General features: G+C 46.4%; 1 protein-coding gene across 2 annotated transcripts in view; it reads left to right on the forward strand.

The window, feature by feature from the left end:
• LOC146786155 (uncharacterized) overlaps positions 1–27,591 on the forward strand; it is a 248,697-nt gene that overhangs the window by 67,353 nt on the left and 153,753 nt on the right. For both annotated transcript variants that reach the window (XM_085635676.1, XM_085635677.1), the window contains exons 2-5: positions 10,949–11,092; positions 16,660–16,995; positions 18,281–18,706; positions 23,534–23,965. In XM_085635676.1, the coding sequence (XP_085491802.1) occupies positions 10,949–11,092; positions 16,660–16,995; positions 18,281–18,706; positions 23,534–23,965 (1,338 nt within the window). The remainder of the gene's footprint in view (positions 1–10,948; positions 11,093–16,659; positions 16,996–18,280; positions 18,707–23,533; positions 23,966–27,591) is intronic.

Raw genomic sequence — 27,591 nt, forward strand, 5'->3', positions numbered from 1 at the left:
CTTGTTTATTAGGTCTCGCCTAGCGTTGCAGCTCGAATGCGCTGCCACCGCTCTGCAAGCCATGCAGTTTACACAATAGCGGGGAAGCTTCATTTAAGCTCCTCCCACTTTCGGCCCATCTTTTTGATTGGGTTAGATCATAAATGCTGTCTTCTGATTGGTTTTCCGAATGCTAGTCCCTCCTCTTCACGGCCATGTCGTCATTTGTAGACTTCCGAGGCTTTTGGCCCATTTACTCCAACGCTATTTTTGTCCTTTTGTTCCCCCCGCCCCCTCCCACAGTCCGTGACTTTTCACCCCCCCTCACCCACACTCCTCTTCGTGCCTTCTTCGACGGCCGTACTTACTTTTCAAATGCAATAGGTCTTGTGTAAATACGAGTCATATTACATTTGTAAATGCTTGTTTTGTCCTTGGATTGGCTGGGTGGATTCGCACTCTATTTTGCCTGACCTGTCCAGAACACATGCGCAATACAGACGGCTAATTGTGGTTTTACGTACACATGCGCAATACAGACGGCTAATTGTGGATCACTCTTGCGCACCCCTCAGCAGCGGCCGCCGCTATTAATGGACTTTTTATTAATAATCACTTGTCCGATTCTGAATGCCGGGGCTCACATGAAAACATAAATTTAAAAAAATCACATTACGAGCGTGACAGCGACGAGGAATCAGTGACAAATAAGCGCAAGGGCCCAATTGAAAGGAGGAGGGTTCCTGTTCCACAGAGCGGGTGGTGGGGCAACATTTAGAGCTCTCCATACTACACCCGGCTCTGCGTGCAGCGCTAGTCGGGCGTCGGTGGGTTGAGCTAAAAGTACTGGTGAAGCACAGCTCAAGTATCTATGGTACACCGAGCTACGGGGCCAAGGTGAGATACACGGGCGGGGTATTAGTATGAGCCAAACTACAACTCCCATATTGCAGGAGATGGTCGAATCAGCGTGGTACTCGTCCGCTCGCAGTGAGGAAACTCTTCCCGTTCGCTCGTACAACTCTTGATCCCATTAAAGTGCGTGATTAGAGTGTTTTAAAATCCCAAAGCCCCGGCCGTATATGCCATTTAGCATTTCGTCCTGGCTTCACGCAATGATGAGCAATGCGCCTGTGTGATCGCACTAGGACCAGCATGCGTTTTCCATCTCTTCTTCCAACAATTTGGCTTCCCAGGTATTTAGTGCTGTGAAGTGGCGCGAGGCAGTGCATTGGTATTGTGAAGCAAAGTGTACGGATGGAAAGAGGCTCTGCGCAGAGTCACTGGTTGTGGATTGCGAGCCAGAAATAAATGGCTCAGGACAGAGGGGTCACAGGCTGTGGAATGTGAGATCACAGTCAATTGGGAATACAGGCTATAGAACGAACCCACAGACACGGTATAACTACAGACAGTCAAATGACATCTACAGGCGGGAAAGACGCCTCATGCTGTGGAATGTGCCCTGGACGCTTGTAGCGGTTCTATAAACATCTAGCAGAGTGCAAGGCACCTTTTTTTAGTGAGAGCAAGCGGGCGGCTTTTGCCCCGGTGCCCAAATCAATCGAGACCGTTGCTAACATACATTCCTTGGACCGGACTGGTCTGGGAGAAGATCCGAGAGGCAGGCCAACTCACTAGGAGGGACCCCGAGACAAGATCTTGGTGCACATGCGGTTCTTGCCTGTTTATGCACAAATCCCTGATAAAAGCTGTAAGCAGTTATACTAAGGCATTCGCAGCACTTCATGAGTACGCTCTCAATTTAAGAGGGGGGCTCCAGATTTTTAGAAGCTATCCGTCTTCCGGGTCCTAATCTCGTCAGAATGCAGATGACGTGCACACTGACATACCTTCATCTCAGTCTCCGTTCGTGCTAATGCGATGGGAAACTGAAAGAGGATGCGCTTCATTTGCAACTGCATCAACAGATAAATCTTATATGTCTGGCATGTGTAAAGTGCATTCACAGTTGGAGGTGCACGTCTGTCACATGTGTTTGGTGCTAGACGTGCCATACGCCGCTGCGTGTACAATCTGATTGTACTAGTAGCGCAAGGCACCTGCAGTCCTCACTGCCAGACTTTCATTGTAAAAGATAAGTGCACTCATAATAGTTTGCTGTTCATGGGGCGGAGCTTGCTCGCGACCAAGATGGCACCATCTAAATATCCGCCATAATTCCGACATCTACAGTGCAAGATCTACCACTGATCGCGGTCCCCGGACATCGGAGACAGGCGGCAATGAGCTTGCACTCCTCCGATCCTTGTGCGGCCTTCCTAAGAAAAGTTTGGAACCCCGCCGCCACGGAGCCGGATAGGCCACGATCCCCGTCCTAGAGTTGCTGAGAGGGGCGGTGCGGCCCGGGGATTCGGCTGCGGGAGAGTCCGGTGTGACGACGAAGTGGCTCCCTTTGCCGTTGCCCCACTGCATTATTGACCTGTGTGGTGCCCCGTGACATGGGCTGCGATGCCCTGGTGGCCCCAGAGCTCACGGCGTGCCGTGTAGGACATCTCTGCTGACCGGTACTTGATCTGCGCCGGAAGCTTGCTGCAGATGAGGACGCGGCTACCAGATTGGAGCCGTTTGTGTGGTGCTGCCCTTCCCCGTTCTTCTGGGTGCAAAGCGGGCGTCCTGTGGCTTGTCCCCTCGACGGCGCCTGCTGGAGTGGTGCACTGTAGAGTCCTGGAGAGAGGTACCCGACGGACGGTCTGGTGCCGCCATCTTGAGGCTGGAGGAGAGCCGTTGCTCCTTGCTGTGGCCGGGTAGGTGGGAGAACCGCATTGATAACGTCTATGGTGTCCCTGGTTGTTCCCTGGCTGTGGATGCAATCGCACAGGGCCTCACGGAGCGCTTCGTCTCGACCGTTTCGTGAGACAAAGCGCTCCGTGAGGCACCGTGCGATTGACATTACAGTTGAGTGTTAATCCACTGAGAGGACTCATAGATGGAGTCTCTTGCGTGACCTAAAGGATAGAGCCGGTACGAAGAACGATGGCTCATTTAGGTCCCTGAAAAAAGTTATTTAAGTGTCCAGTACTGGTGCCAGGCGACCCCGCTGCCCTGAAGAAATTGCCCTGAAATTGTTGTGGCAATGAAACATGTTGGCTCAGTATGAAGCGGTATGCATGATAGGCAGCCGATTTTTAATTTGAATAAGTGCACAGTGAATAATAAAGTTGGTTTCGAGTAAAGTCCAACTTATTTCAATTTTAGTTTCACATGGTCACATCGTGGGATGTGATTTATTCACTTCACCTCTTTCTCAGCACCAATTTTGTTTGTTTTGGACACTATATATTTTTTATTATTTCTCAAGGCAAGATGGCTACCAATGATGATAAAAGTGGGCACAGCTGGTGAGTACCAACCAGCGAGCTCGATTGGTGGTGCGCACGTGAGGGGTCATCTTGCCTTTTCACTATTTTCACAATTTTTCTGATTGTGATGCTCAAGTTTTATGCACCTTTCACATTAATTCTCCTGTACGCTAGTCAGGGGTAATAGAGCGTGGTGATTGCCATCTGTAAAAACGGTTTTTATTTTAAAATTGAAGGCAAAAAAGCGGGAGGTTACTATCTCGTAATGGAAAAGAGAGGCGTATATGGGAACTAAATGTTGTAAATCCCTACCTCCGCTTATATTGTTTAGCCTTAAGAGAGGTGCCTTGCAGACCAGGTCTTTTTAGGTCTCGCCTACCCAGCGCACATGCGCTGCTTAGGAGAGACCTAATGCCATTGGCACAGCTTTGGGGGCAAAACCGTGCACGCGTTGCATTGCTTGCAATAGCAACGCGTGCACGTCTGGCGATTTCCTTGCGGGAGCGCGCAGCACCATATGGTGGTGCCATATGGTCGCACGCTCCCGCAAGGGAATCTCGCAGGCCCCCTCCCCTGCACGATTATAGCAAAAGTAAACAAGCATTGGCATAGCCAATCGGTCTCGCTTTTGGGACCGTATAAGTATGTTTACTTTTGCTTTAATCGCGGCATGTAAAGTGCGCATGCCGCGATTATAGCAAAAGTAAAGAAATAGAAAAAAACATCTATTTCTATACTTCCGTGGCACCCGCGCTTTACGTGCCGCGATTATAGCAAAAGTAAATATACTTATAAGGTCCCAAAAGCGAGACCTATTGGCTATGCCACTGCTTGTTGTATTTATATTGACTATTGAGTGGAGTGCGACCTGGCTGGTTCTTTTCCCTCTGTAGCTCCTTATTGTGTGCGTGCCTAGAGAGGTGCCTGCTGGCCGGATGATGAGAGCCTGACTTGGGGTCATTCCTCTGATGCTGCTGGCCGCCATTTGGGGTCTAGAATCTCCACCACAATACCTGTCTGCACGGAACAAGGCCGGTACTGCTTGACCCCTTCTTCTGGCTTGCTCAAGTTAATGGAACCAGTACAGCTGATGGCCCTGAGTCTCGCTTGACCCCACGTTTGCGCTGGTGTGCCCTGAAAGTACGAGAACCCACATATTTAACTAGCCTGGTTGCTGGGGCTGCATCTTCCTGAGGTCGTCACTACTGGTGAGTCCGTCTGGCTGATTGCTGCTTGCATCAAGGGGTGGCTGTAAGGTCCTGAGGCCTTGTGTGGGGAGCTTGCATCTGCGCTGTAGAGTGTACCCACCATGTGTTGCTGGTGGTGGCTACCCCCCGGATTGTGGGGACGCCTGGATCGCTTATATCAGACGTCTGTCGCACAGACCGTGTTGCTGTATCAGTGGCAGTGCGGACCTCCTTGAGTCACTGCGATTTGTTTGTCTCCCCTCTGGGGGACTCCAGAGGCCGGGATGGGCAGAGTGGACAGGACGCAACCGAAGCTGTTGTTTGAGCAGAAGAGGTCAAAGTCTCGAGACACATCCACTGAGGACGCCGCCAGAATGCAAGAGCAGCCGATAGAGGAGTCGAGACACGATATCCGTGGTATGCTGGTGGCAATGGAGAAGAGTCTGCAAAATGGTATCTCGTCCCTTGGCACCAAGATGGACGCACTATCCTACAGAATGGACCGCATGGCCGAAAGACTGGACAAACACGCTGAGAGGCTGGGCATGTCCGAGCGAAGGCTGACGGAGGTGGAGGAGGCGCAGACCACTTTAGATACTGAACATAAACAACTGGGCAGGGTGCTGTACGTTTTGCAGGACAAAACAGAGGATTTAGAGGCGCGCTCTCGGCGCTGTAATCTTCGAATCATGGGTCTAACGGAGACATATGGGCAACAATGGAACTTTTCATAGAGAAGCTTCTGAAAACGCTGCTGGGCGAGGATTCCTTCTCTGCCATGTTCGTTGTGGAAAGAGCCCACCGCTCCCTGGGGCCTTGGCCGCCCAGGGACTCCTCCTCGACCGATCATTGCAAAACTAATCATCGTGATCAGGATGTGGCACTGTAGCTGGCTAGGGAAAAGCAGCCTTTGGGGCTTGAAGGCTCCACTATTTCTTTGTTCCCAGACTTTACGATCCGGGTCCAGGAAGCGGGTCGCCAGTTTGCTCCAATGAAAGAGCAGCTCCGTGATCTCGGTGTGGATTATGCTATGTTATATCCAGCGAAACTGTGTGTCAACAGACAAGGTCGATTACACATCTTCACTGATCTGAAGGCCCTACAGAAGGTGCTAAAAGACTGGTCGAGAGAAATGCGTCTCAGTCCGGAGCGGCTTTTACTGGATGGGGCGGCAGGAGTACAGCTGGAGGAACAGGACTGATATTTGGCTGGCGCCTCGGAGTGATGAGTATTATCTGGGGACTTTGATAGGGCAAGAGGGGTTAGCCTGCGGTGCCTTGGAGGGGTAGTCATGGTAATTTTCCCGTCTCAGATGCCTTTGTAGCTGGATGGGGCGGGGGCCAAGCCGGGGGGGGGAACTGTTACCAGTGGTAGACTGTGCCCAATCTCTGCACCAGTACAGTAGCTTTATTATGTGGGGTCGGGCCCTGGACGGTTGAGTCTGGCCTTGTTTAAATTGTGTACTTGCGGGCACTGTGGTGGTGGTCACGATCATTACTTTGAAGTTTGGGTGGCGCAGAAGGTTGGGGGATACCACAACTTTTGTAGTTGCATAATATTGTTGAGATGGTGTCTTGGGAGAGGCCTTGTTAGGGCCAGATTCACCTCCCTGTTTAACGAGCAACTTCCGCTCACACGTGTAACACACCTGGGATTAGTCCTTGTTTTTGAGGGGAGGGATGGGCGGGGGGGGTTTCTTCTTTGCTGTTGATGAGGGCGAATCGTGACCAAGTTGGGGATGGTCTGACATAGGAGGGGGGTTGGCGGGTTTTGGGAAGCGCACAATGTTATTTTGGATTGCTGTTTTATATCTGTGTACACATGGAGATCGATACAAATATTTACTTCACAGGTCAGGTTGCAGGATATGGCTAGATAAGAGTGATGGTGGTACCTAGCCGCCCTAGTGAGAACTCAACTGTAGATGCCCTCCGAGCACTTACGTGGAACGTTAGGGTTATCAATGACGACAGGAAACTCCGTAATGTATTACATTATTTGCACAATCACGCCATAGACATAGCTTTATTACAGGAGAAGCATCTTCCCATTAACAGTCCCATGCTATGCACCAGAGTCCTGCAGAACAATATCCGTGCCTCAGGTTTTACTACACACCCTAGAGGGGTGGTTACAGTTCTCCCTACACTTTAGCACCACTGGACATGGACCTTGTTAGAATTGAGGGTCTCTAGTTGGCAGAGGTAGGTACCTTTGACCAAATAGGGACCCTTGCTTCTAAGTCAGGGAAAGGGGATCACACTACTGGATAACCCCTGCTCACCCCCTTGGTAGCTTGGCACGAGCAGACAGGCTTATCTCAGAGGCAGTGTGTTAAGCATTTGTGAACACATACAGTAATACAGTGAAAACACTACAGATGGACACCACACAGGTTTTATAAAAATAAGTCTTTTTTTATATAGACTTAACACAAGACCACAAACGACAAAAATCCACAATACTGTACTTAAAATTGACTTAAAGATGGTAGAATTAGCTTAGTTCAAGTTGTTGGTAAATGCAATACAGTTCTCACAAAAGTACCTGGATGCGTAACACAAAATAAACAAAAGGCTCGCAGCGTTGGAGATGCGTCGGTTCCTTGCTTCGGGGGAGATGATGCGTCGTGCCTCAATGCTTGCGCAGAGTAGGGGATGCATCTTGATCCTTACTGGAGAGGAGGTGATGTGTAGATTCTCGTGCTGCAGCCCGGTTGCGATGCGGCAAGATGGCGCCTCGATGCGATGCGACAATCCAGTGCGATGCAATAAAATGGTGCCCTTGATGCGACGACGTTGAGACGATGCAACACGCCCTGGCAGCCTTGCGGAGACTCTGTACTTTGGAGCCGCGACATGCCCTGCGGCACGCTTCTCCGATGATGTGACGGCGACCCTCACGGTTGCGACGCGCTTCTCCAATGATGCGACAGCAGACAGCTGCGACGAAGGCACGCTTCTGGGAGATGCGGCTTCAGGACGCTTCTCCGGTGATGCGATGCGATGACTATAGCTGCGGCGGCGAGACTCTTCTTCTCGTTGCGTCGCGCTTCCAGCTCCCAGCGACACGCAGGCTTCTGCAGATAGAATTCCCAGCAAGGAAATTCAGAGGGGAGCTGGTGGTGAAGTCTGTTGTCCCTGAGACTTCAGCAGGAGGCAAGCACAAGTTCAAGCCCTTGGAGAAATATTCTGCAAGATGAGAAAGTACACACAAAGTTCCTTCTCCTCTTCTTGGCACTGAAGACACCACTGTAGGCCAACCCAGAAACACAGCCCACTAGCAGGGGGGCAGTCCACTCCTACAGCTTCCTTTGGTTCTTCTCCTTGGCAGAGGTTTCTTCTTGTTGTTACAGAAGTGATCTAAAGACTTGGGGGTTGGGTCCCCATATTTATACTACTTTTCTCTTTGTTCTCTGAAGGCAGAGAGGCCTTTACCTAGTCCAAACCAGTTCTAGTCAGTCCTGGAGCACTTTGTTTACCTGACTCCTTCTTTCCTTTCAGAGTGCAGGGCAGAGACATCAGACACACCACAGGAGGTGGAGCCAGCATTGTGGAGGGAAGGCACAGCCCTATTCAGGTCCCAGGTGCAACTCCTCCCACCCACCTACATGCAGATCTTCCTATTCAGCCCTGTGCTGACTCACCCTCACCCCAGGAATCCCCCAACCCCTGTCACTTATTCCGGCCTATGGAGAACAGGTAGCCTTGCAATGGTGAAAAACGAAAATAGCTGTAATTTACTATCAGGACATGCCACACACACCAGGGCATGTCCTACCTTATACTTACAATGCACCCTGCCCTTGGGCCTACCATAGGGGTATCTGAAATGAAGATAAGGGAAGGTTTATGGACTGGCAAGTGGGTGCACTTGGTCAGTCAGCATGGCAGTACCAGACTGCACATAGGCTCTGCAATGGCAGACCTGAGACACACTTTACAAGCTGCTTCTGTGGGTGGCACAGCCAGTGCTGCAAGCCCACCAGCAGCATTTGATGTATAAGCCCTGGGCACCCATGGTGCACTGTACTAGGGTTTGACAAGTAAATCAAATAACCCAATCATGGAGTCACTAATCAATACATCAATTTAACATAGGGAGCACTTGCATTGTGGCACTGAATAGCAGTTTGAAAAACAGAACAAATAGTCCAAGCTAAGACTGACTAAACCTTATACTTTTCCAACTCCTAAAATGAAATGAAACATGAGAGGAGGGTTTTATAGATTTCCTTATTAGTCAATGGAAATGATTTTAATTTATTTCACATTTCAAAACAATTTTGCGCTGCAACATTACTTCATTGCGCATTTATCTTTTGTACAAAACAATATATTACATTACATTTAATACATCAACATGATACTCATGATCCCCTAAATGAGTAAAACAAACACACATACACTCTTCAGACATTCATGGCCAATATACTCCTGCATACACAAAACTACACACGCACTATAAACTCGGTCCTAGTAGCACCCTTTCTTTTCTGGTAGATTGACTACAAATCAGTTTGTACAACAAAAACGTTCTGTCTTTTTTGTTGAAACAATAAAGTTCCAGTGTTATTTTGAAACAAAAAAATTTCAGGACGGTGCAAAAACAAGGACCGAACTGGTCGACGCGTTTCGAACCACTATCTTTTGGGTTCTCCTCAGGACCAACCAATTTCTTCAAAAAGTGCCTCCACAATGGAGTTCTAGCTGCCTGAAATATGTCCGAAATGATGAGGAACCGGATTAGGGGATGATGCCCTCTTTTCCGGCTGACAAACTTGTTTACTGTTTCATTGCTAAGTGAGTTCGCTCGTTCGTCTCACGTAGGGTACCCGCGCCGTATTCGGGATTCTCCTCTCGTAGCTCGATGTCCGTGTCAATCCATTGGTAAAGCTCGGATTGTTTCAACAAAAAAGACAGAACGTTTTTGTTGTACAAACTGATTTGTAGTCAATCTACCAGAAAAGAAAGGGTGCTACTAGGACCGAGTTTATAGTGCGTGTGTAGTTTTGTGTATGCAGGAGTATATTGGCCATGAATGTCTGAAGAGTGTATGTGTGTTTGTTTTACTCATTTAGGGGATCATGAGTATCATGTTGATGTATTAAATGTAATGTAATATATTGTTTTGTACAAAAGATAAATGCGCAATGAAGTAATGTTGCAGCGCAAAATTGTTTTGAAATGTGAAATAAATTAAAATCATTTCCATTGACTAATAAGGAAATCTATAAAACCCTCCTCTCATGTTTCATTTCATTTTAGGAGTTGGAAAAGTATAAGGTTTAGTCAGTCTTAGCTTGGACTATTTGTTCTGTTTTTCAAGTTAATTGGGCTCAGTTCAGCTGAGTTTTGTTGAGCCAAAACCCGGTGTTGATTTTTTACTGAATAGCAGTGGCACAGTGCCCACAACATCAAAGTTTCTTGCTTATAATATCATGCTCCTTTGCAATTTGATCTGTAGGTATTCTGTACCATTACATTTAATTGTACGCCTTGTGCACAATTCATTGCTGCCAAATGTATCATCTTGCTTCCTGTATGTTATGTGTAAGTTTCTACAAATATAATTTAAAAAAAATAAAAAATAGTTTGCTGTTCATGCAAATATTTTGCGCTCCCATCTCCAGATGACATTTGCATAGAGTGGGCAGAATCAATATTCATATAGTGGGATAGTGCTTAGGTGCTAAGGCAATATGATGCTTAATAAAAATGTGCTCTGAGTTTGCTGAGAATGTAACACTTTTGATCAAACTACGATGTTTTAGCAGTTTTGGTGATTTTGTGTGAAAATAGTGTATACAAACCCTCGATTTTGAGGGTAAGCCAGAGCTTTCCTAAATGCTATCTGTTTCTTTATTGATTTTGCTGCCCCCTTGGTAAGAAATTTCTGATTTGCACAGCTCTGTAATTATTAATTTTCTAAGTGTCTTCATGGCAATGATTCTGCACCAGATATCTTTTGAATCGTTAGAATAAATACTTTACATTTCTTAAGCTGATGTAGAACTCAGTTATTGAGTGATCCCTTACCTAATAGACTATATTTTGGATCATTTTGCTGTGTTGGGAGGTGCCTTACCTCGGGGACACATTGCCTGGTGAAATTGAGGTTTAACGCTGTGTCTGATTCATCAACTTGATGGGCGTTTTATGTAAGTAATATTTTGGGGTGCAAAACTTTCTGGGCGACCCCTCGCCTACAAAAGCAGATAAATGATGGCCCATCGCAGGCGGCCAGCCAGCCTATGTGGTCACGGGCAGTCTTTATGCGGTAAGGCAGGCTTCTTTCTCCTATCTGCAGGCGTGCATGCCTCGACGAACCAGTAGAGGCTATTCCAGCTTCTATATCACCTGCTCCCATCTTTCAGGCTAGCTTTGAATAGTGCGACTAGAAGTTCTAGAACATTGGGTTCCTAATGGCAATGTATATTTCTTTTGTTTTTGGATAAAGGGCAGTGCACACAGTACCCTGCAATTTGTTGCAAAGGAGTGGACAGCAGCTGCCGGAGAGGTGACTGCTACTGTGATAGTTACTGCACCACGAACTACGACTGCTGTTCCGACTTCACCGCCGCCTGCAATGGCGTCACTCAAGGTATTTCATTGATACACTAGTTATGAATCATACTGTACACACTATACCATTTGTACTCTTGTTCCTTTACACATTTTATTGAAGCTATAAGAAAATGTAATCACAGCTAGAACACTGTGGTACTAGTACAGCTCCCCTGACAGTCAGGCCCTAAAGAAAACATGCATTGGCAAACCCAATTGGTCTTGCTTTTTATTAGTGAAGTGGTCAATTATTAGTAAATGTCCTTGATAATTGATAAGCAGTGTTTGTTTGTGTAGGGGTGTGGATGGGCATGTCTTTTATGTGGGGGGTTACATGAGGGTGAATGTTGGTGATTGTGGATGGATGAATGGCTCATGGTTCGACAAATGGGTGAAAATGGGTAAGTAACCAGCAGCTACAAAGGAGGATAACCCCTGCTACAAGTATGAATATGACAGGGCATGCATGTACTCATCTCTTTAACTGTTTATTCCGCTATTTACTTATTCGGCCATTGATCATCCATCATACATTCACCTATTCATCCAGCCATCAGTCCATGTATTCAGTCACCGATTCATCCATCCATGTACTCATTCTTTCACAGACAGTCACACATCCATTCATCCAACCACTAATCCACTCATAGATCTATCACTCACTCATTAATCTATTCCACTTCCCCTTAATCCATTTTCACACTTAACCAATCAAGAATCAACACAACAACACACACACAAATTGAACTGGAGAAGGTTGCTTTTAGCCACACCCAAAAAGAGCATAAATTATTATCACATCCTTTCAATACTAGCATAACAGACAAGCACAGCTCTCTGGTTAAATGAGCCCAATGTGGCAGCGTTTATTTGGCTTACAAGTCACAAACTTCACACCTCATGAGCCCTCTCACAGTTTTATCCTTCCGCAGTCAAAAAAATGAGTGCCATAAAAGTAAGAGCACCAGTGGTCTAGATACTGCCACAAGACAGTCAACAAGCATAGCTGTGAAAACTGGCAAGCATCATATAGTGGTGTGTGTGTTTTCGTTTCTATGGGTGTTTGGATTGATGGAGGTCTTTAGCCTTAGCAGCCCCTAGGACCTACCTGCAATCAGTCCTCTGACTGGACAAGGACCTTCAGACCCACCTCTTCACCATCCTCTTGCTCTCCCGAGCTCTCTCTCTCTCCCCCCTCTTTCGCTCCTGTGCCTCGCTGTACTTTGCCTGTGCCTCCTTTCACTCTTGTGCCTCTTTCATCTCTCTGTGCATCTTTTCAAACTTGTTTTACGCCTCATTCCATGTCTCTTTCTGGTCCTGTTACCTTTTTATCTCTCTGTGTGCATCTTTTCATACTTGGCTTTGTGCCTCGTGCCTCTTTTTACTCTTCTGCTTCTTTCATATATGTAAATGTAAATGTGCTTGTACTTATATAGCGCACAGCTACCCCAGTTCGGGGTTTCCCGGCGCTGTACTCATACCACTAGGGAACCCTTCCTGGCTTTTTCCCTGTGAAATGTCCACTCCTGGGCATCCCCAGGGTGAAGCCAGGCTTCCCAGCGCTGTTGGGGCCGTTGTGGAGATTAAGCAAGCTATTGCCCAGAGTTGCAGCGTGGGACCCATGATTAGAATAGGCACTGAGGCGAGAATATCCGGTCCGCGGAATTTATAGCCCGAGACCCTGCCGCGACGGGAATCGAACCCTGGTCCCGGACCAGTGCTCTGCATCGAGGTCTGCCGCTCTAACCATTGAGCCACACTTCTCCACTGTCCTCTGTCCATCTTTCAAACTCATTCTTGTGCCTGTTTTAATCCTCTTAACCTCTTTAAGTCTCCCTTTGCTGTGCCCCTTCTGCCACTTTTCAAACTTGTTTGTGCCTTTTTGCCTCTGTATATCTCATTTGCTTCTTTGCCCTTTGTGTCTGTTATAATTCTGTGCCCCTTGTTGTACTTCTGTGTGTTATTTTTGTATCTTTCTCATGTGCCTGGTAATCCCCTGCTGTTTTCCTGCCCTTCTCCCTGCCAGTGCCATTTACCTGTTCCCGTGCTCCCCTGCTTTCCTCCTCCCATACCTCAGAGCCCCACCCACATGCCCTGCACTCCCCCCCTCCCAGGACCTACTTAATGGTAATGCAACCTTGTCTGCGCCCACCCCCGCCTGGACTGCGCCTAGCGCCAGGAACTCTGGCCCATTTCTGACCCACTGCTATCCAGCTGTGATCCTCCTTGCCCTCAACCAGGGCTGATACTCGCTGCGCTGCTTCTGCGCCACACCACAGAAAACAGAAAGAACAATTTACCTCCTCTGCCTGCCAACACAACTTCACCTCCAAATCCCCAGTCAGTACTCAAGCACCCACAATAACCACCCAAACAGCACCCAGCACCCCACCTGCATGGTTCTCAACACCCAAATGCTCAGCAAACATGCCACAGAAATTTGCGACCTGCTGGACGACTCCACCCTAGACCTCCTCTTTGTCACAGATACATGGCTGACCCCAGCATTTGCTCCAGACATTGCAACAGCCATGCTTGCAGGATATAAGATCATCTGACAAGACTGCCAAAAGAGGGGATGAATCGCCATTATCTTCAGGGACATCATCAGCTGCATCGCTTCTGCAGACAATGAAACCATCGCCTCCACGGACAACAAAATCAGCCACATGGAGCACCTCAACTTCAAACTTCAGATCACCGCCAGCTTCACCCTTTGTGGCTCCCTGGTCTTCCAACCCACAGAACCCCATGCCAACTTCACATGAAACTTCATGGACTTCATTGCTCCACTAGATTTCGACTGCAGACCTTCATCCTCCTTGAAGGTCTCAGTTTTCATCTAGAGAACCTCATGGACTCAATCTCTGTTGCCGACCTCGAAAATATTTGAAGCCTCAGTCTCACCCACTACATATTTGACCCCACCCACAACACCTGGCACATTCCGGAACCCTTTTTCGCCTCATTCAGCATCATGATCAACAAATTAACACCTATCATTTGCTCCGACCATGCCCTTGTCAGCTTCACAGTCAACATTCCACACACAGAAGACCAACCACTACAGGCCTGACCTACTGCTTGTGGCAGAACCTAGAAGAAAAGGACTGAGTCTCATCCTCTCCAAGACCCACCCCAAGCACACAGGCAACCTCCCTGCAAACACTAAGAACTTTAACAACTGGATCACTACCTGAGTCAACATCCTAGGCCCTTGCACAATAAGCACAGAAGCTAGAACTTAACCTCAGGCCAGATGGTACACAGAAGAACTCAGGATGACCAAACAGCACAAACACAATCACCATGGATAAAACTGCCACAATCATGTCCATACTTACCGAGCCTCATCAGACCCTTGTCCCCACCACACCTCCAACAGAGGAATCCCTCCCATCAGCACAACATTCACCATCATCCTTAACACCTCTATCAACACAGCCACCTTCCCAGAGCCTGGAAATAGGCAGCAGTTAGTGCCCTACTGAAGAAACCTTCAGCAGACCCCACCAAGCTCGTGAACCACTGTTCGATCTCCCTCCTACCCTACCTAGCCAAGGTCCTGGAGAACACCAACAACAGACACCTCAAACCACACCTCATTAACCACCTGTTACTGTACACCACACACTCAAGGTTCAGACACAATACCAGCCATCATTACAGCGACAGACATTATACGTATGATCCTAGAGAGAGGTTACACTACAGCCCTCATTCTACTGAACCTCTCAGCTGCATTTGACATGGACTCCCACCCCATCTGGGCCCGCATTCAGGGAACTGCCTTCCAATGCAGCTGCACATTCCTAAAGGGAAGAGCTCAAACAATCTAACTGCGGCCATACTCTTCTAAAGACCAGGAACTCGTCAGCGGCGTCCCTCAGGTTACCTTTCTCAGCCCCCCCCCCTTCAACATCTACAAGACCCCAGTGTCTGGCATCATTCACAACATCAACATTCTCTCTTACTCCAACGATACTCATCTTATACTGTGCCTCTCATACAAATCCGCCAACACAAAGAACAAATTCAGCACCTGCATGACTGAAGTTGCCACCTGGATGAAGTCCAACTGACTCTAGCTGAACACCGACAAGACAGAGGTGGTGATATTCAGAAAGGATGCCTCACCGTACAATCCGCTTGGTGGTCTACAGACCGCGGACGCACCCCCACGACCTGCTCTCATGCAAGATTTCTCTGACTCATCATCAACAACAAGCTGTACATATTTGCCCAGGTGAACTCCATCACTGCATCCCGCTTCAACACTCTGAAGATGCAGAAAAATATATACAAGTGGCTGCCAAACAACCACAGAAAGACTGTCTCCCAAGCTCTCATCTCCAGCGGACTGGACTATGAGAATGCTCTCTATGCAGGGATCACCAACCATCTCACGAAGAGACGAGACTGCAGTCCACCCAGAATGAAGCAGAGGGACTCGTCCTCAACCTCCCACACCTGTCCCACACCACACCACACCTGAGGGAGCTCCATTGGCTCCCAATACACAAGTGTCCACAGTTCAAACTCCTCACGCACACATGTAAAGCATTACACAACACAGGCCTATCCGCCGTGCTCACTTCTATCAACCCTCCAGTGACCTCCACTCAGCCGAGACTATCCAAAACGTACGTCCTACTCAATATTCGGAGGTCAGCCTTCACCTTCGTCAATCCTAGAGTGTGGAACGACCTCCACTGTTATTTAGAACATCCTCCTCTCTTCCTGAATTGTGCAAGAAGTTGAGGAGCTGACTCTTTGAGTAAGTACTCCCCCCCAGATCTCGGGCTAGCCTCACACCACTGCTCAGCACCAGGATACCCCGATGGGTGATAGTTGGTTTAAAAAAGCACAAATAACATGGATGAAATGCTGATGTCCTCACTCTCCCAATTATCCATCCATGCACCCAATCGTTCATACCCTCATTAATCTGGGCAGGCAATAAATAGTGCTTTAGCATGGAGGACAAGGTGGAATAAGGGAACATTGCACTGCCACTTTTCAGATATTCAGATTGTTTGTTTTACAAGGAAAATGTATATCATTATTGAGGCAGAAAATTAATGTCATTTTTGAGGCAAGTAAATAAACAAGCATTGACAGTTTCTATTGTTTTGTCTTTTACATGATGAAAAGAAATTTCCAAGTTTCACTAACACACCATACAGATACTGTACGGACAGCAGCTGTGTATGTGTTCACTCACATATACACACGCATACTATTGCCTTATACCCCACGTGCATAAAGAGCACCTCTCAAGTAGTATTATCCAAGCTCTAATTGGCTATTGGACCAGCTTTGAAAAGTTCTGCAGTACAAAGGAAAGGGGGAAAAGAGGTGTTTTTGTAAGTGATGTGCTCTTGATGCTAATGGTAGAGGAATGTTAGGACCTGCTTAGCTAACTAAACACAGCAGTACAAGTATGTTACATTTCTTTATTCACCTGAAGATTTCAAGGCACATGCCCATTCCTGTACCTCAATGTTCATTTCTCAGTCTACCTGGTGGTCAGTACATCGAAGGAGGTATACTTTAAACCAATAGGTTCAGCTTGTCTCATACCTTGTTCTCACTCCTTTTCAGCACCTCCTGCACCTCCAATTGCAGCGGATCAGCCAGTTCAGGCTAACCCTGACACCACCCTGGCTGCAACCTCTCCTAAATCAACAACTACAACAACGATGACCACTCCAACCACTGGAGTAGCAACCGTAACTACAAATGTGATCCTTCCATTGAATACATCTCAGACCACAAACACAGCAATTCAGACTTCCAGCATGGGGCCAGCCGTGGTCACAAGTAAATCTGGGAACACCTCAACAGCAGTGAGCACCTCAGTCTCCCAGCCGGTAGGAGGAAACGCAACCTCCTCTGCTGTGCCACAGGGACAGCAGGCAACAACTGGATCCAATGCAGGTAATGGCTGCCAATTGTCCCCTTTGGGAGTAGAGTATCTAGGAGTTTAGAACCCGATTAATTACAATAGACACAAAACTGAGTACCAGGTACCTCCTTATTTCCCTTGCAACTCAGGGTAGTATAGCAGAGAGGACAAAAGCTTGCTCAGGGAACTGGTGTGAGGAATAAACTCCAAATTAAAATAAGTGTCTTAAAGAACAGAAGAAACCATTTTCCATCCAGTGCCTTTAATTGCATAGACTTGTATCACTAGGCCCAGCTACATACCTCACATGAAATTCAGAGGATAAAAGTAATATAGACACTTAGCACTGGGGATTTAGTAACACTTTGAGGTTACTCCCAGGTTGCACATGTAGCACAACATGATCAGACTGAAAACACATTCAGTTGTACCAAGGGCTTGGGAGGGTATAATTTCTGTTCACTTTCTCAAGGAGGTGAATACAATGATAGTAAGTCTGGGAAGGTACGGATGGCTCTTAGATATCTGTACAGCTTCCCCTGCGTCTGTCAGTGTTATTCTGGTTCCTGCAGCCTTGGTTGCACACTGTGTCGCTAAATGTAGGTGCATGGGAGTCTACCACAGTACGTGTTGGCTGGGACTACACCACTGCTCATGCTTATGTGTGCACTTGGCTGACTTATGTTCTCCTCCTTGGACCTCCTTGGATTGAAGGGCTCTCAGGCAAACTCAGATTCAGGGGAGAAAGCTGCTTCGCTCTGGGGCTCACTGATGGCTGACCAATGTCACGAGGTGACAGCCGGCCAATCTCCACTTCCTGCACAGCTCCTGGAGGAACTCTTTGCATATTCATATTCCTCCTAGACTGACCAAGGCACCGTTTTTGTCCTCTACTGTCAACAGGAAGGATCAGGTGGGAGTGTGTGCTGTCTGCGAGGGAGAACCAAAAAAAAAGGCACAACATAGGGAACACCCACTCTCCACCCATGAAATGCCTCCCTGGGGCACAGTAACGCAACACAACAATTTGCACTGTCTTGCGGTACTGTAGATTTATCAAGCTACGCAGGGCCGTGCAAGGCTTGATAAATATAACTTAAGATATGAGTCGCTCTGGCATCCTGCCGCGTGGTGCAAGGGTGAAGCAACTCCTTAATACATATGCCCCAATAGGGCTTACTTTAACTCATGAGTCGTGTGGTCTGAAATATAACACTAAACTTTAAAGGAGTGGTGAGCTTTAAAGGAAAAGTGAATTTAAATTCTTAAAGAAAGAAGTTAAAGGTGCTTGATAATATTCTGTTCTTCATTTTACAGTGTTGCAGACTTCATTAGTGAATGCTACAACAGTGACCACAGGCCAGATGGCGACAACCACATTTTTAGGAACACCATCCAACAAGACATCGAATGTTTCTCAGTCAACACCCACCGCGGGTCCTGGTACGTTCACTCCCACTGGATCAGGAAGTGTGACAGTGTCTGCAACAGGTGCAAACCAAACCAATACAACATCAACAGTGGTGACAACATTCAAAACCCTCAACACCACGCAAGCGCCCATTCAGGGAATCACCTCTACAGTGATACCGGCATTGTCCATGCTAATCTCTGCAGCAGCAACAACAGCACAGCTGAACAACACCAATGGGACGGGAGTCACTGGGAAGGATCCGGCAACAGGGTCACCCATCTCTGCGCCGTTGGTCACATCGAATCAGAGCACCGCATCAGGACCAACAGGTATGGCATCCAACTGGCAAACATGATGTGTCTGATTTATATATTCACAGACAACATTTCTTTTTTAATCAGGGGTACCCAGAATGTCTACTAAGGTCTGTCTTTATTGGCGACCCACTGCAGCGCTACTTGCAGAAAAGGCAATCATGGTTTGCAAGGTTGTAGTATATTTCTATTATGTAACACACCTACAATGTGTAAGTGATTGTTGATAAAGCGTCTTTGTATACCTCAATCTCTGTGCTTGGAGCAGCAGTAGTGTCTTTAAACACAGCACCAGCAGCAACTTACACTTCTCCAGGTAATAATGAAGGATTTCAGAGGTACATATGACCTCACCTGATTATTTGCGCTGTGTTCTATTAATTTCATGCTGAGGTGTACTGGGGGGTGGGGGTGGGGGGGTGTTATGTACCTATAAGCTGGGTCCTTATAAAAAATGTTTTATAGACCCTGGTGTTGAGGAAATTGCATATTTTATATTCCCCATTGTAGATCCCCAGCCACATAGGTTAACATGACAATAGTTTATTAATGCATAACTATTGCTAGGAATTTATGAAGATATAACTCAAGGACTTTGGAGAATGGTATTGATAAATCTAACAATATGCTATTGCTGAATTTATCCAATAAATATTCAAAAAGGAAGTTATAAAACTTTCTAGTCTGTAAGCCAAAATTCAGCCTTCCTGTGGTTTACTGACTGGTCAGAGTTAGCAGGATTAGCCAGGGTCTTTTGATGAAGTGATAAGTGGGTCACTCAGTAAGAGGCTATCTGTTAGAGAGGGCTCTTCTACACAGTAATGCCAGAGCAGGGGTGAGGGGTCATAAAGCATGAGCTTCAAGGGGGATAGGACAAGTTTAGAATACCACGTCCATCTACCCCCTAGTCCCCTAACCCAGCCAGATGGCAGGCTTAAGGCAAGAATATGCAGATGATAGGGGGAGGAGAGCCATTGAAATAAGCCATACTGGAGGCTGGTTTAACTAGTTCTTGCTCCTCTTCTGAGAATTCAGCCATACTGAATTTTTGAGAAATAGTGTTTTATGATAGAAGATTACGCTACACTTTCTAGGGAGTGGTGAAGCACTGGGTTGTTGCCCTGCACCTTATTGGACAGGAGTGATCTCTTGCTTGACCCCAGGGAACACTGAATGAATATTAGCCTCTCAGATCTGTTGCTTGAAACTAAGAGATGAAGAAGGCTTACCAAGTTAGAAAATTGATTTGCACCATCAGGCCCTGCATTCTGACTTACTGCGCCTACTGCATTATATGGGACTACAGCAGTTTGGATGTACCTTGATTCAAGAGGAATAAAGGGTGGACTCCCTGTAAGCTGCAGGTTAACAGAGCTCACCTAGTCTCTCAGCACCAAGAATCCCCAGCCTGGAGTGTGTCCAGTGGATTTCTAAGGGTTTTCTCCAAGTGGATTGTGAAAATTGAAGTCCCAACATTTCAAGGACCATCTTGGAGATTCCAGACCCTTGAATTTTTTGTTTTGGACACTTTGGACCCCCAAGAGGAACTTCAGGAAGAAGAGATGTTTGGAACAGCTTTGGAAAAAAGCTCCATAAGGGGACCGACTCAGTCGCGAGAGCCAAGCCGGCGACCTTTAACCGCGAGCCGGCCTGCCCTGCTGGTTTATCCCGCTGAAAAGCTCCAGAGGTCCAACTTCCAGAGTGTGACCAGGATCTCCCTGGAAGGCAAGCTGGCGAACCCTCATCTCACCCGGACTGGTGAAGAGTATTGAGGGACCCCGGCAGAGAGAGCTCCAGAAAAGTTTCTAAGTTCAAAGGTAAAGTCTTGAACGAGGCCTACTGCGAGGGGTATCTGAGTAGGGCGCCATCGTGGTCGGCCTTAAACCTTGAATTTGTCCTAGTCAAGTGCGATTAGACGTCCTAGTGTGGCGCTATAGGTTTCTAAGTGCTATACAGTGTTACATTTTTTAAAATTCATATCTCCGGCTCCAGTTCTGCACTTGTATGTGTGCACTGCTGAGAAACTGAGGTCATTTTAGAAGTAGCCCTGTGTTGCAGCACTGCATTAAAATGTAAATTGTGCCCTTACTCGACTTTGGGGGTAGGGCACTTAAAAAGCGGTAAACTACAATATTATGGCATATTAGGTACCCCCCAGGGCTCCCCTAGGTGTCCCAGGGGTGGGGGGGGTCATGTACGTACATGGAGACCCCTATAACATAGGTTTTATATGCCCTGGGGATAGAGAAATTGCACATTTCACTTCCCCCATTGTAGTAAAGTGCTTCCCAAAATCGCCTTTTGTGCTAGGAGCATTGTGGTGTGAGGATCTCCACTATTTTTGCATATTCAGGACGCTTAAAGTCTCCCCAAGGTATCCCAGTGGTGGGGGCCATGTAGCTATAAGCAGTGCCCTTATAAAAGAAGATGTTTTATAGGCCCTGGTGTTGGAGAAATTGCACATTTCATTTTCTCCATTGTAGATCCCCATCCACATAGGTTAACATGGCAGTAGTTTTTTAATGCTAGGAATTCATGGGAAAGATCATTCAAGGTCTTAGGAGCATGGTATTGATAAATCTAACAATATGCTATTGTTAAATTTATCCGAAAATGTACTGAAAATAATTTTTAAAGACTTTCTTGTCTGTAAGCCAAAATTCAGCTTTTGGAGTTAACAGGATTAGGCAGGCAGCTTTAATGAAGTGATAAGTGGCTCAGCCAGTGAGAGGCTATCTGTTAGACAGAGCTGTGCTACACAGGAATGCCGGAGCAGGGGTGAGGGGTCATAAAGCATGAGCTTCAAAGGGGGATAGGACAGGTATAGAATACCAGGTCGATCTACCCCCTACCCTCTGACCCAGTCCGATGGCAGGCTTAAGGTAAGACTTTGCAGATGGTAGGGAGGAAGAGCTATGTAAGTGAGCCATACTGGAGGATGGTTTAATTAGTACTTGCTCCTCTGCTGAGAATTTAGCCATACTATTGGAGATATAGTGCGTTGTGGGAGAAGATTATACCACACTTTGTAGTAAATGGTCATGCTCTGGGGTGTTGCCCTGTACCTCATTGGACAGGAGTGATCTCCTGTGTAACCCCAGAGAACAATTAAAAAATATGTGAGAGGTGCAGAGCCTCTCAGATCTGCTGCTTGAAACTAAGAGATAAAGAAGGCTTACCAAGCTGGAAACTTGATTTGCAACATCATGTCCTGCATGACTGCACCTGCTACATTATCTGGGACTACAGCCTTTGGATGTAGCTTGCTTTAAGAGGAATGAAGAGTGGCCTCTCTGCAAGCTACAGGTTAACAGAGCTCACCTGTAACATGACCACCAAGAATCCTCAGCTTGCAGTGCATCCAAGTGGATTGTGGGAACTGAAGTCCTTTCAAGGATCCTCTTGGAGATTTCAGACCCTTGGATTCTGTTTTTGACACTTTGGACCACCAAGAGGAATTTCAGGAAGAAGTTCCAGAAATTTGGAAAAGGTTTGAGCAATTTTGGAAAAAAACTCTGTAAGGGGACCAACTCAACTGCAAGAGCCAAGCTAGTGACCTTCAACTGTGAGCTGGCCTGCCCTTCTGGTTCATCCCACTCTAAAGCTCTGGAGTTCCGACTTCCAGAGTTTGACCGGGAGATCCCTGGAAAGCAAGCCAGCAAACCCTCACCGAACCCGGAATGGTGAAGAGCGTCTCGACCGAGGCCTACCGCAAGGGGTATCCGAGCAGAGCTCCATCGCGGTCAGCCTGAAACTTTGAGTTTGTCCTGATCAAGCGAGACCAAATGTCCCAATGTGGCACTATAGGTTTCTAAATGCTACATAGTGCTAAATCTTTAAAAAATCATATCTATGATTCCCCACATTGAATGTTTGTCTTTTTGGTCTCATTTTAAAGATAAAAATATTTCCTATCTATATAACGTTGGTGTATTATTTTTATTGTGTGCTGTGTCTTAATTATCAACAGAAATCTGTGTTTTTAAATGCTTTACAAAGTGTTGGAGAAGGGAGAAGCATATTGGCACAAAAGCCCATCTACTTCCTGAAAGAGTCATGTTTCTGAAGTTTTAACCAGGCACTGAGCTGACACCATAATTGTAGGAACAACACTCCTGTGAGGTGACCACCCAACCTCCGCAACCAGCTGCCACCAACCAACCACGAAAAAGTCAGCAAGTTCGGAAAAAATACAAAAACGTTGTAATGGATGTAAAATCTCTCTTCCTCAATTGAATATAGAGAACTCAATGAACAAACTCTACAAATGATTTCAAATTGTTAGGAGCAACTTTAAACCCCAAGTTGTTTACAACACATTAAAGTCAAAATAATGTATGCAATTCCAAGATTTCTGTACCATATATTTTGTAAAACATCAACTCTCCCAGAAAACAAAAGTTGTGCTTCCTTGAATAAATGACGATAACTGGTCCAAATCTGACTCAATATGTAAAGAACAAATTAGGAATATAATCAGGACACCAAGACCCACCTGCCACTAAAATGACCCACTGCCTCCCAGAATACTCAAAGGCCAGTTGTGGTCCTTCAAAATGTAGAGTCACATAATTATCGACATGGTGGAGTGAGGGATTGGGGTTTGGTGGAGTCCTTATGTCCTCGATTGTAGGGGTATAAACATGAAAGGAGTTTGAAGGGTCTCCGTAATAAAGAGATACACAAGAAGGACTATAGAGCCTACTTTATCTCATGAGTTGTATTGTCTAACATTTAACAATAATCTTCAAAGGGGCAGTAAAAATTAATGAAAAAGTGAATTTTAATGTTTAAAGAATGAAGTTAAAGGTGCTTAATATTATTCTCTTGTTCATTTTACAGTGTTACAGACTTCATTAGTGAATGCTACATCAGTGACCACAGGCCAAATGTCGACAACCACATTTTTTGGAACATCACCGAACACGACATCCAATGCTTCTCAGTCAACACCCACTGCAGGTCCTGGTACGTTTCCTCCCACTGGATTAGGGAATGTGTCAGTGTCTGTCACTGCCACAGATCCAAATCAAACCAACACAACATCCACATTGGTGACAACGTTCAAAACCCCAAACACCACGCAAGCCACAATTCAAGGAAGTACCTCTACAGTGACACCGGCATTGTCCATGCTAATCTCTGCAGCAGCGACAACAGCACAGTTTAACAACACCAATGGGACGGGAGTCACAGGGAAGGATCTGGCAACAGGGTCACCCATCTCTGCACCATTGGCCATATCGAATCAGAGCACCGCATCAGGACCAACAGGTAGAGCATCCAACTGGCCAACGTAATATGCCTTATTTATATATTCACATGGCAAAAACCTTTATCAGCAGTACTTAGAATTTCTACTAAGATCAGTATTTATTACCTATCCACTGAAGCTCTACCTTCAGAACAGGCAATCATGGTTTGCGGGGTCGTAGGATATTTGTATTATGTAACACCAGTGTGTAAGTGATAGTTGATAAAACTTCTTTGTATACCACATTAACAAACACTTTTAAAGCTTATTTGCAATAGACCAGTGTGACTCACTTTCACAATTTGCCCTGAGGCAAAGGCTAGCTGTTGAAGGAACATTTTAGCTAGTCCAACCAATGAGAAACATGAGCCCTTGTTCCTCTTCCTCATACTCTCTCAGGCCTGTCCTACTCTCATACCTTCAATGCTAGCAAGCATCGCCAGCTGCAAACTTCACATTTGCTTTGTGGCATTATGTTGTGGTAGTGATGTGTGCTGTTGTGGGTTTTTTTCTGTGCTGCTGTCTATTTTTGCGGCATTATTGCAGTGTGATTTTGTTGTACTTCAGTTTTTTGTTTGGCGTTCTGCTCTGGCTAATTTGTAGTGATGTGCCATGTAATGTTTTAATGGTGGTGTTGTGTGACTTTGTGTATGTTATCGTGTTATGTTTAGTTGTTTACTTTAGATATGTCAACAAGCCCTGCTTAATGTCTAGCCAAAACAATACTATGCTTTAAAAATTCATGTGACGAGCAGCCATGTATCACTTCCCATTGCAGTAAAATTGCGCTGCTCCATCTCTTCAACGTACATTAAACACCTATCAGCCCAAATCTGTGGCCGCCACCAGTGCTCACTTTATGTGACACAGTCCCAAATCTCAGATCGCTAATGGCCTGAAGAACAACTTTTGCCATCACTCCCCAATGAGATTTACAGTTTACATTACCTGTGAGTAGATCCCAGGTACTTGTGCAGCTTCACCGGCAAGAACCTACAATCCCCTAGAGACTGGAACAATCTACATCACTTACTCCCAAACATCATGACCTGAGTTTAATTGGCATGGATTGTTAAACAATTAATATCATGATAGGTAGTTAGCTCATTAATCTGTCTCTGACCTCTGAGGACCAAACAAGTAACACAAGGTCTACAACATGAATTAGAACATTGGAATGTTAAGCGCTCCATTGTAGACAATGGATTGCTCTGGGCTTTTAATGGGTGGTAGATGCCCGGAGCATCGACATTCCAATGTTTTCCTTTCACAGCTTTTGATGTGAACAAAGGCCTCAGTGAGTCCAAGGGGATTTCATTCCCCTCGAGCTCCATGATGCCTTTGTTTTACTAATTAGAACATTTTGCTCTCTAGGGACGAAAAGTTCTGATAGCTTATAGCCCTCCCTTTAGGGCAGGCACAGTGAAAGGAATGTCAGGGTAATCAATGCTTACTACAGTCACATTCCAGGAATTCTTCTCTACTGGTGCTTGACCTCTGGTTATACAGAAGCTTTTTGGGCTTTTCCCAGGCAGTTGGGCTGCAAGCCCCTTGTGGTTTCTGAGTTGTGCTCTCCCTCGTGATGACACTCACAGAGCCTTGACTCGGCTGGGCGCTGCTCTTTGCACCCTATCCAGGCGCTTGCTTCTCTCCTAACACTACCCAATCCAGATTCGTCTTCCTGTAGGACTGTTGCTCCTGCAGGGCTTCTCCCCAGTTAGGGTCTACTCCTGGTGTTGGGGGAAGCAGCAGCTGACATTGGCTCGTTCCAGCAGACTTCTCTTATCTTGCACACTCAAGTGTCCATCAGATGTCCAGAACAACTACCACTACTTCCAATATTTATTGAGCTTTGGGGCACATGTAGGAGCCAGAAAAATCCTAAGGACTCTTTATCTGAACCAAAAAGGTGCATTTTCCATTGTTTTATCATGTATCACTTGGAGTTGGCGAACATCTCTGTATGGTCAATTTAGAAGACAGTATATGGATAATGAATATTTGTAGGAAGATGTGGTGTCCCTGGATGAGCTTTCCCTACCCTGTTTGAGGAAGCTGTCTCAATGCTTGTGAATTAGAACTCTCTCTGCTAAAAGTGAGTAAGATGTCATCAGCATAAAGAAGGATGTTCAAGAATCCCGCCAGAATGGGGATACCTAGTTTACGGTGCTTTGTTGGATGGCCGTTGCTGTAGACTCAATTGCAAGCAGGAATAGGAGGGAGGATAGGGGACATCCTGCGCAGCGACTCCGTAACACCAACAAGGAATCCAACAGGAACCCACCGCAGTTGACCCGTGCCATTGCGTTGGTGTAAAGCCATTTAATTTTTGCATTAAATTCCTCTCCAAACATGTGGAGTGTACGAAACGTGAATACCCTTTCTATCCTGTCAAACGCCTTCTCAATCATCACACTTATCATCACAATCAATTTTTTAAATTCATAGTAGAAAACATACAAAAAAATACCTATTTGTTATATTTTTACTATGGCAAGCATTTTTTAATGCTTCGCAAAGTAATGGAAACACAGGTGCACACAAATACAATTTGCATGTTTTAGCGCATGTAAGCCCGACCTACTGCTTGGCCAGTTCTTGCTTTACCAGCAATAGCAGCTATCACTTTGCCTTTGCGAAATTGATAAAATCCTATAATTTTAGGAACTTCTATCTGAAGCTATTTTAAAGTAAGTGGTGTATGTAGTCATTTATAGCAGTACATTGTTTATTGATTATGGTAGTAATTCCTGCCTGGCACAGCTCTAAAACTACAACAGTTAGGCGAGAAAGCTCAAGGTCAGACCTACAAATATTAACAAGAGACAAGACAGTCCGTGAACAGGGGGAAATAAACTTATTAACAGAGAAAGCAGAAAAATAGGCACACAATAAGTTAAACCAACCGTATTGAAAAATAATGGAAGTGAGTGACAGTTCCTATTTACTTAAGCATTTAAATTCATTTAAAGGGAACGTATAAGATACAGGTTAGATTAAATACTACAAAGGCCACTACAGTTATTAAACCATACTGTCAAAACTGTAACTGTAGGGGGGCGTGGCCAACAGCCGATCTCAATGGCCGCACTCTAGAGAAGCTCCGGGGAGAGCCGCGGAATCCCTAAAGCATCTGAGCATTTATCCGAAAATGTATTGTGCCTCAGGGACACCAACAACAAGCGCCACGCTGGGAGCACCGATTGCGCCGCTCCAGATCCGGTGAAGGCGCATCGTGTGCTGAAGGCAGAACACAGCGAAGTGCGGCCTGGCGGGCCATTAGCAGCCGGGGAGTGGCGTAGGTCGCGCACGCCCGGAAGTGCCTGTACTCCAGGGGGCAGCGGAAGATACGACGTGCACCCGAGCTACCGGCGAGCGCTACAGGAGGATCGCAGCCCACACCAGTGCATGCTCCCGGTGGTGAGCTGCAGGGAGTAGGAGAGTTCTGTTTTGTTCACTCCGGGGGCCACTGGTGTGGAGAGAGGTCTGAGGGGCCATATAAGGAGCGCTGGATGTCTGAGGCCTGCGGGGCTCAATACCAAATAATTCTGCATGCTTAAAGGACTATAGCAAGGACATGGCTGGTTGAGAGGGAGACAAGTAGAGGCGGCAGGAGCAGCCCGGCTGGGCTGGAGAACCCCGGCCT

This window comes from Triturus cristatus, chromosome 11 (genome assembly GCF_964204655.1).
Source record: "Triturus cristatus chromosome 11, aTriCri1.1, whole genome shotgun sequence".
Taxonomy (NCBI): Eukaryota; Metazoa; Chordata; class Amphibia; order Caudata; family Salamandridae; genus Triturus; species Triturus cristatus.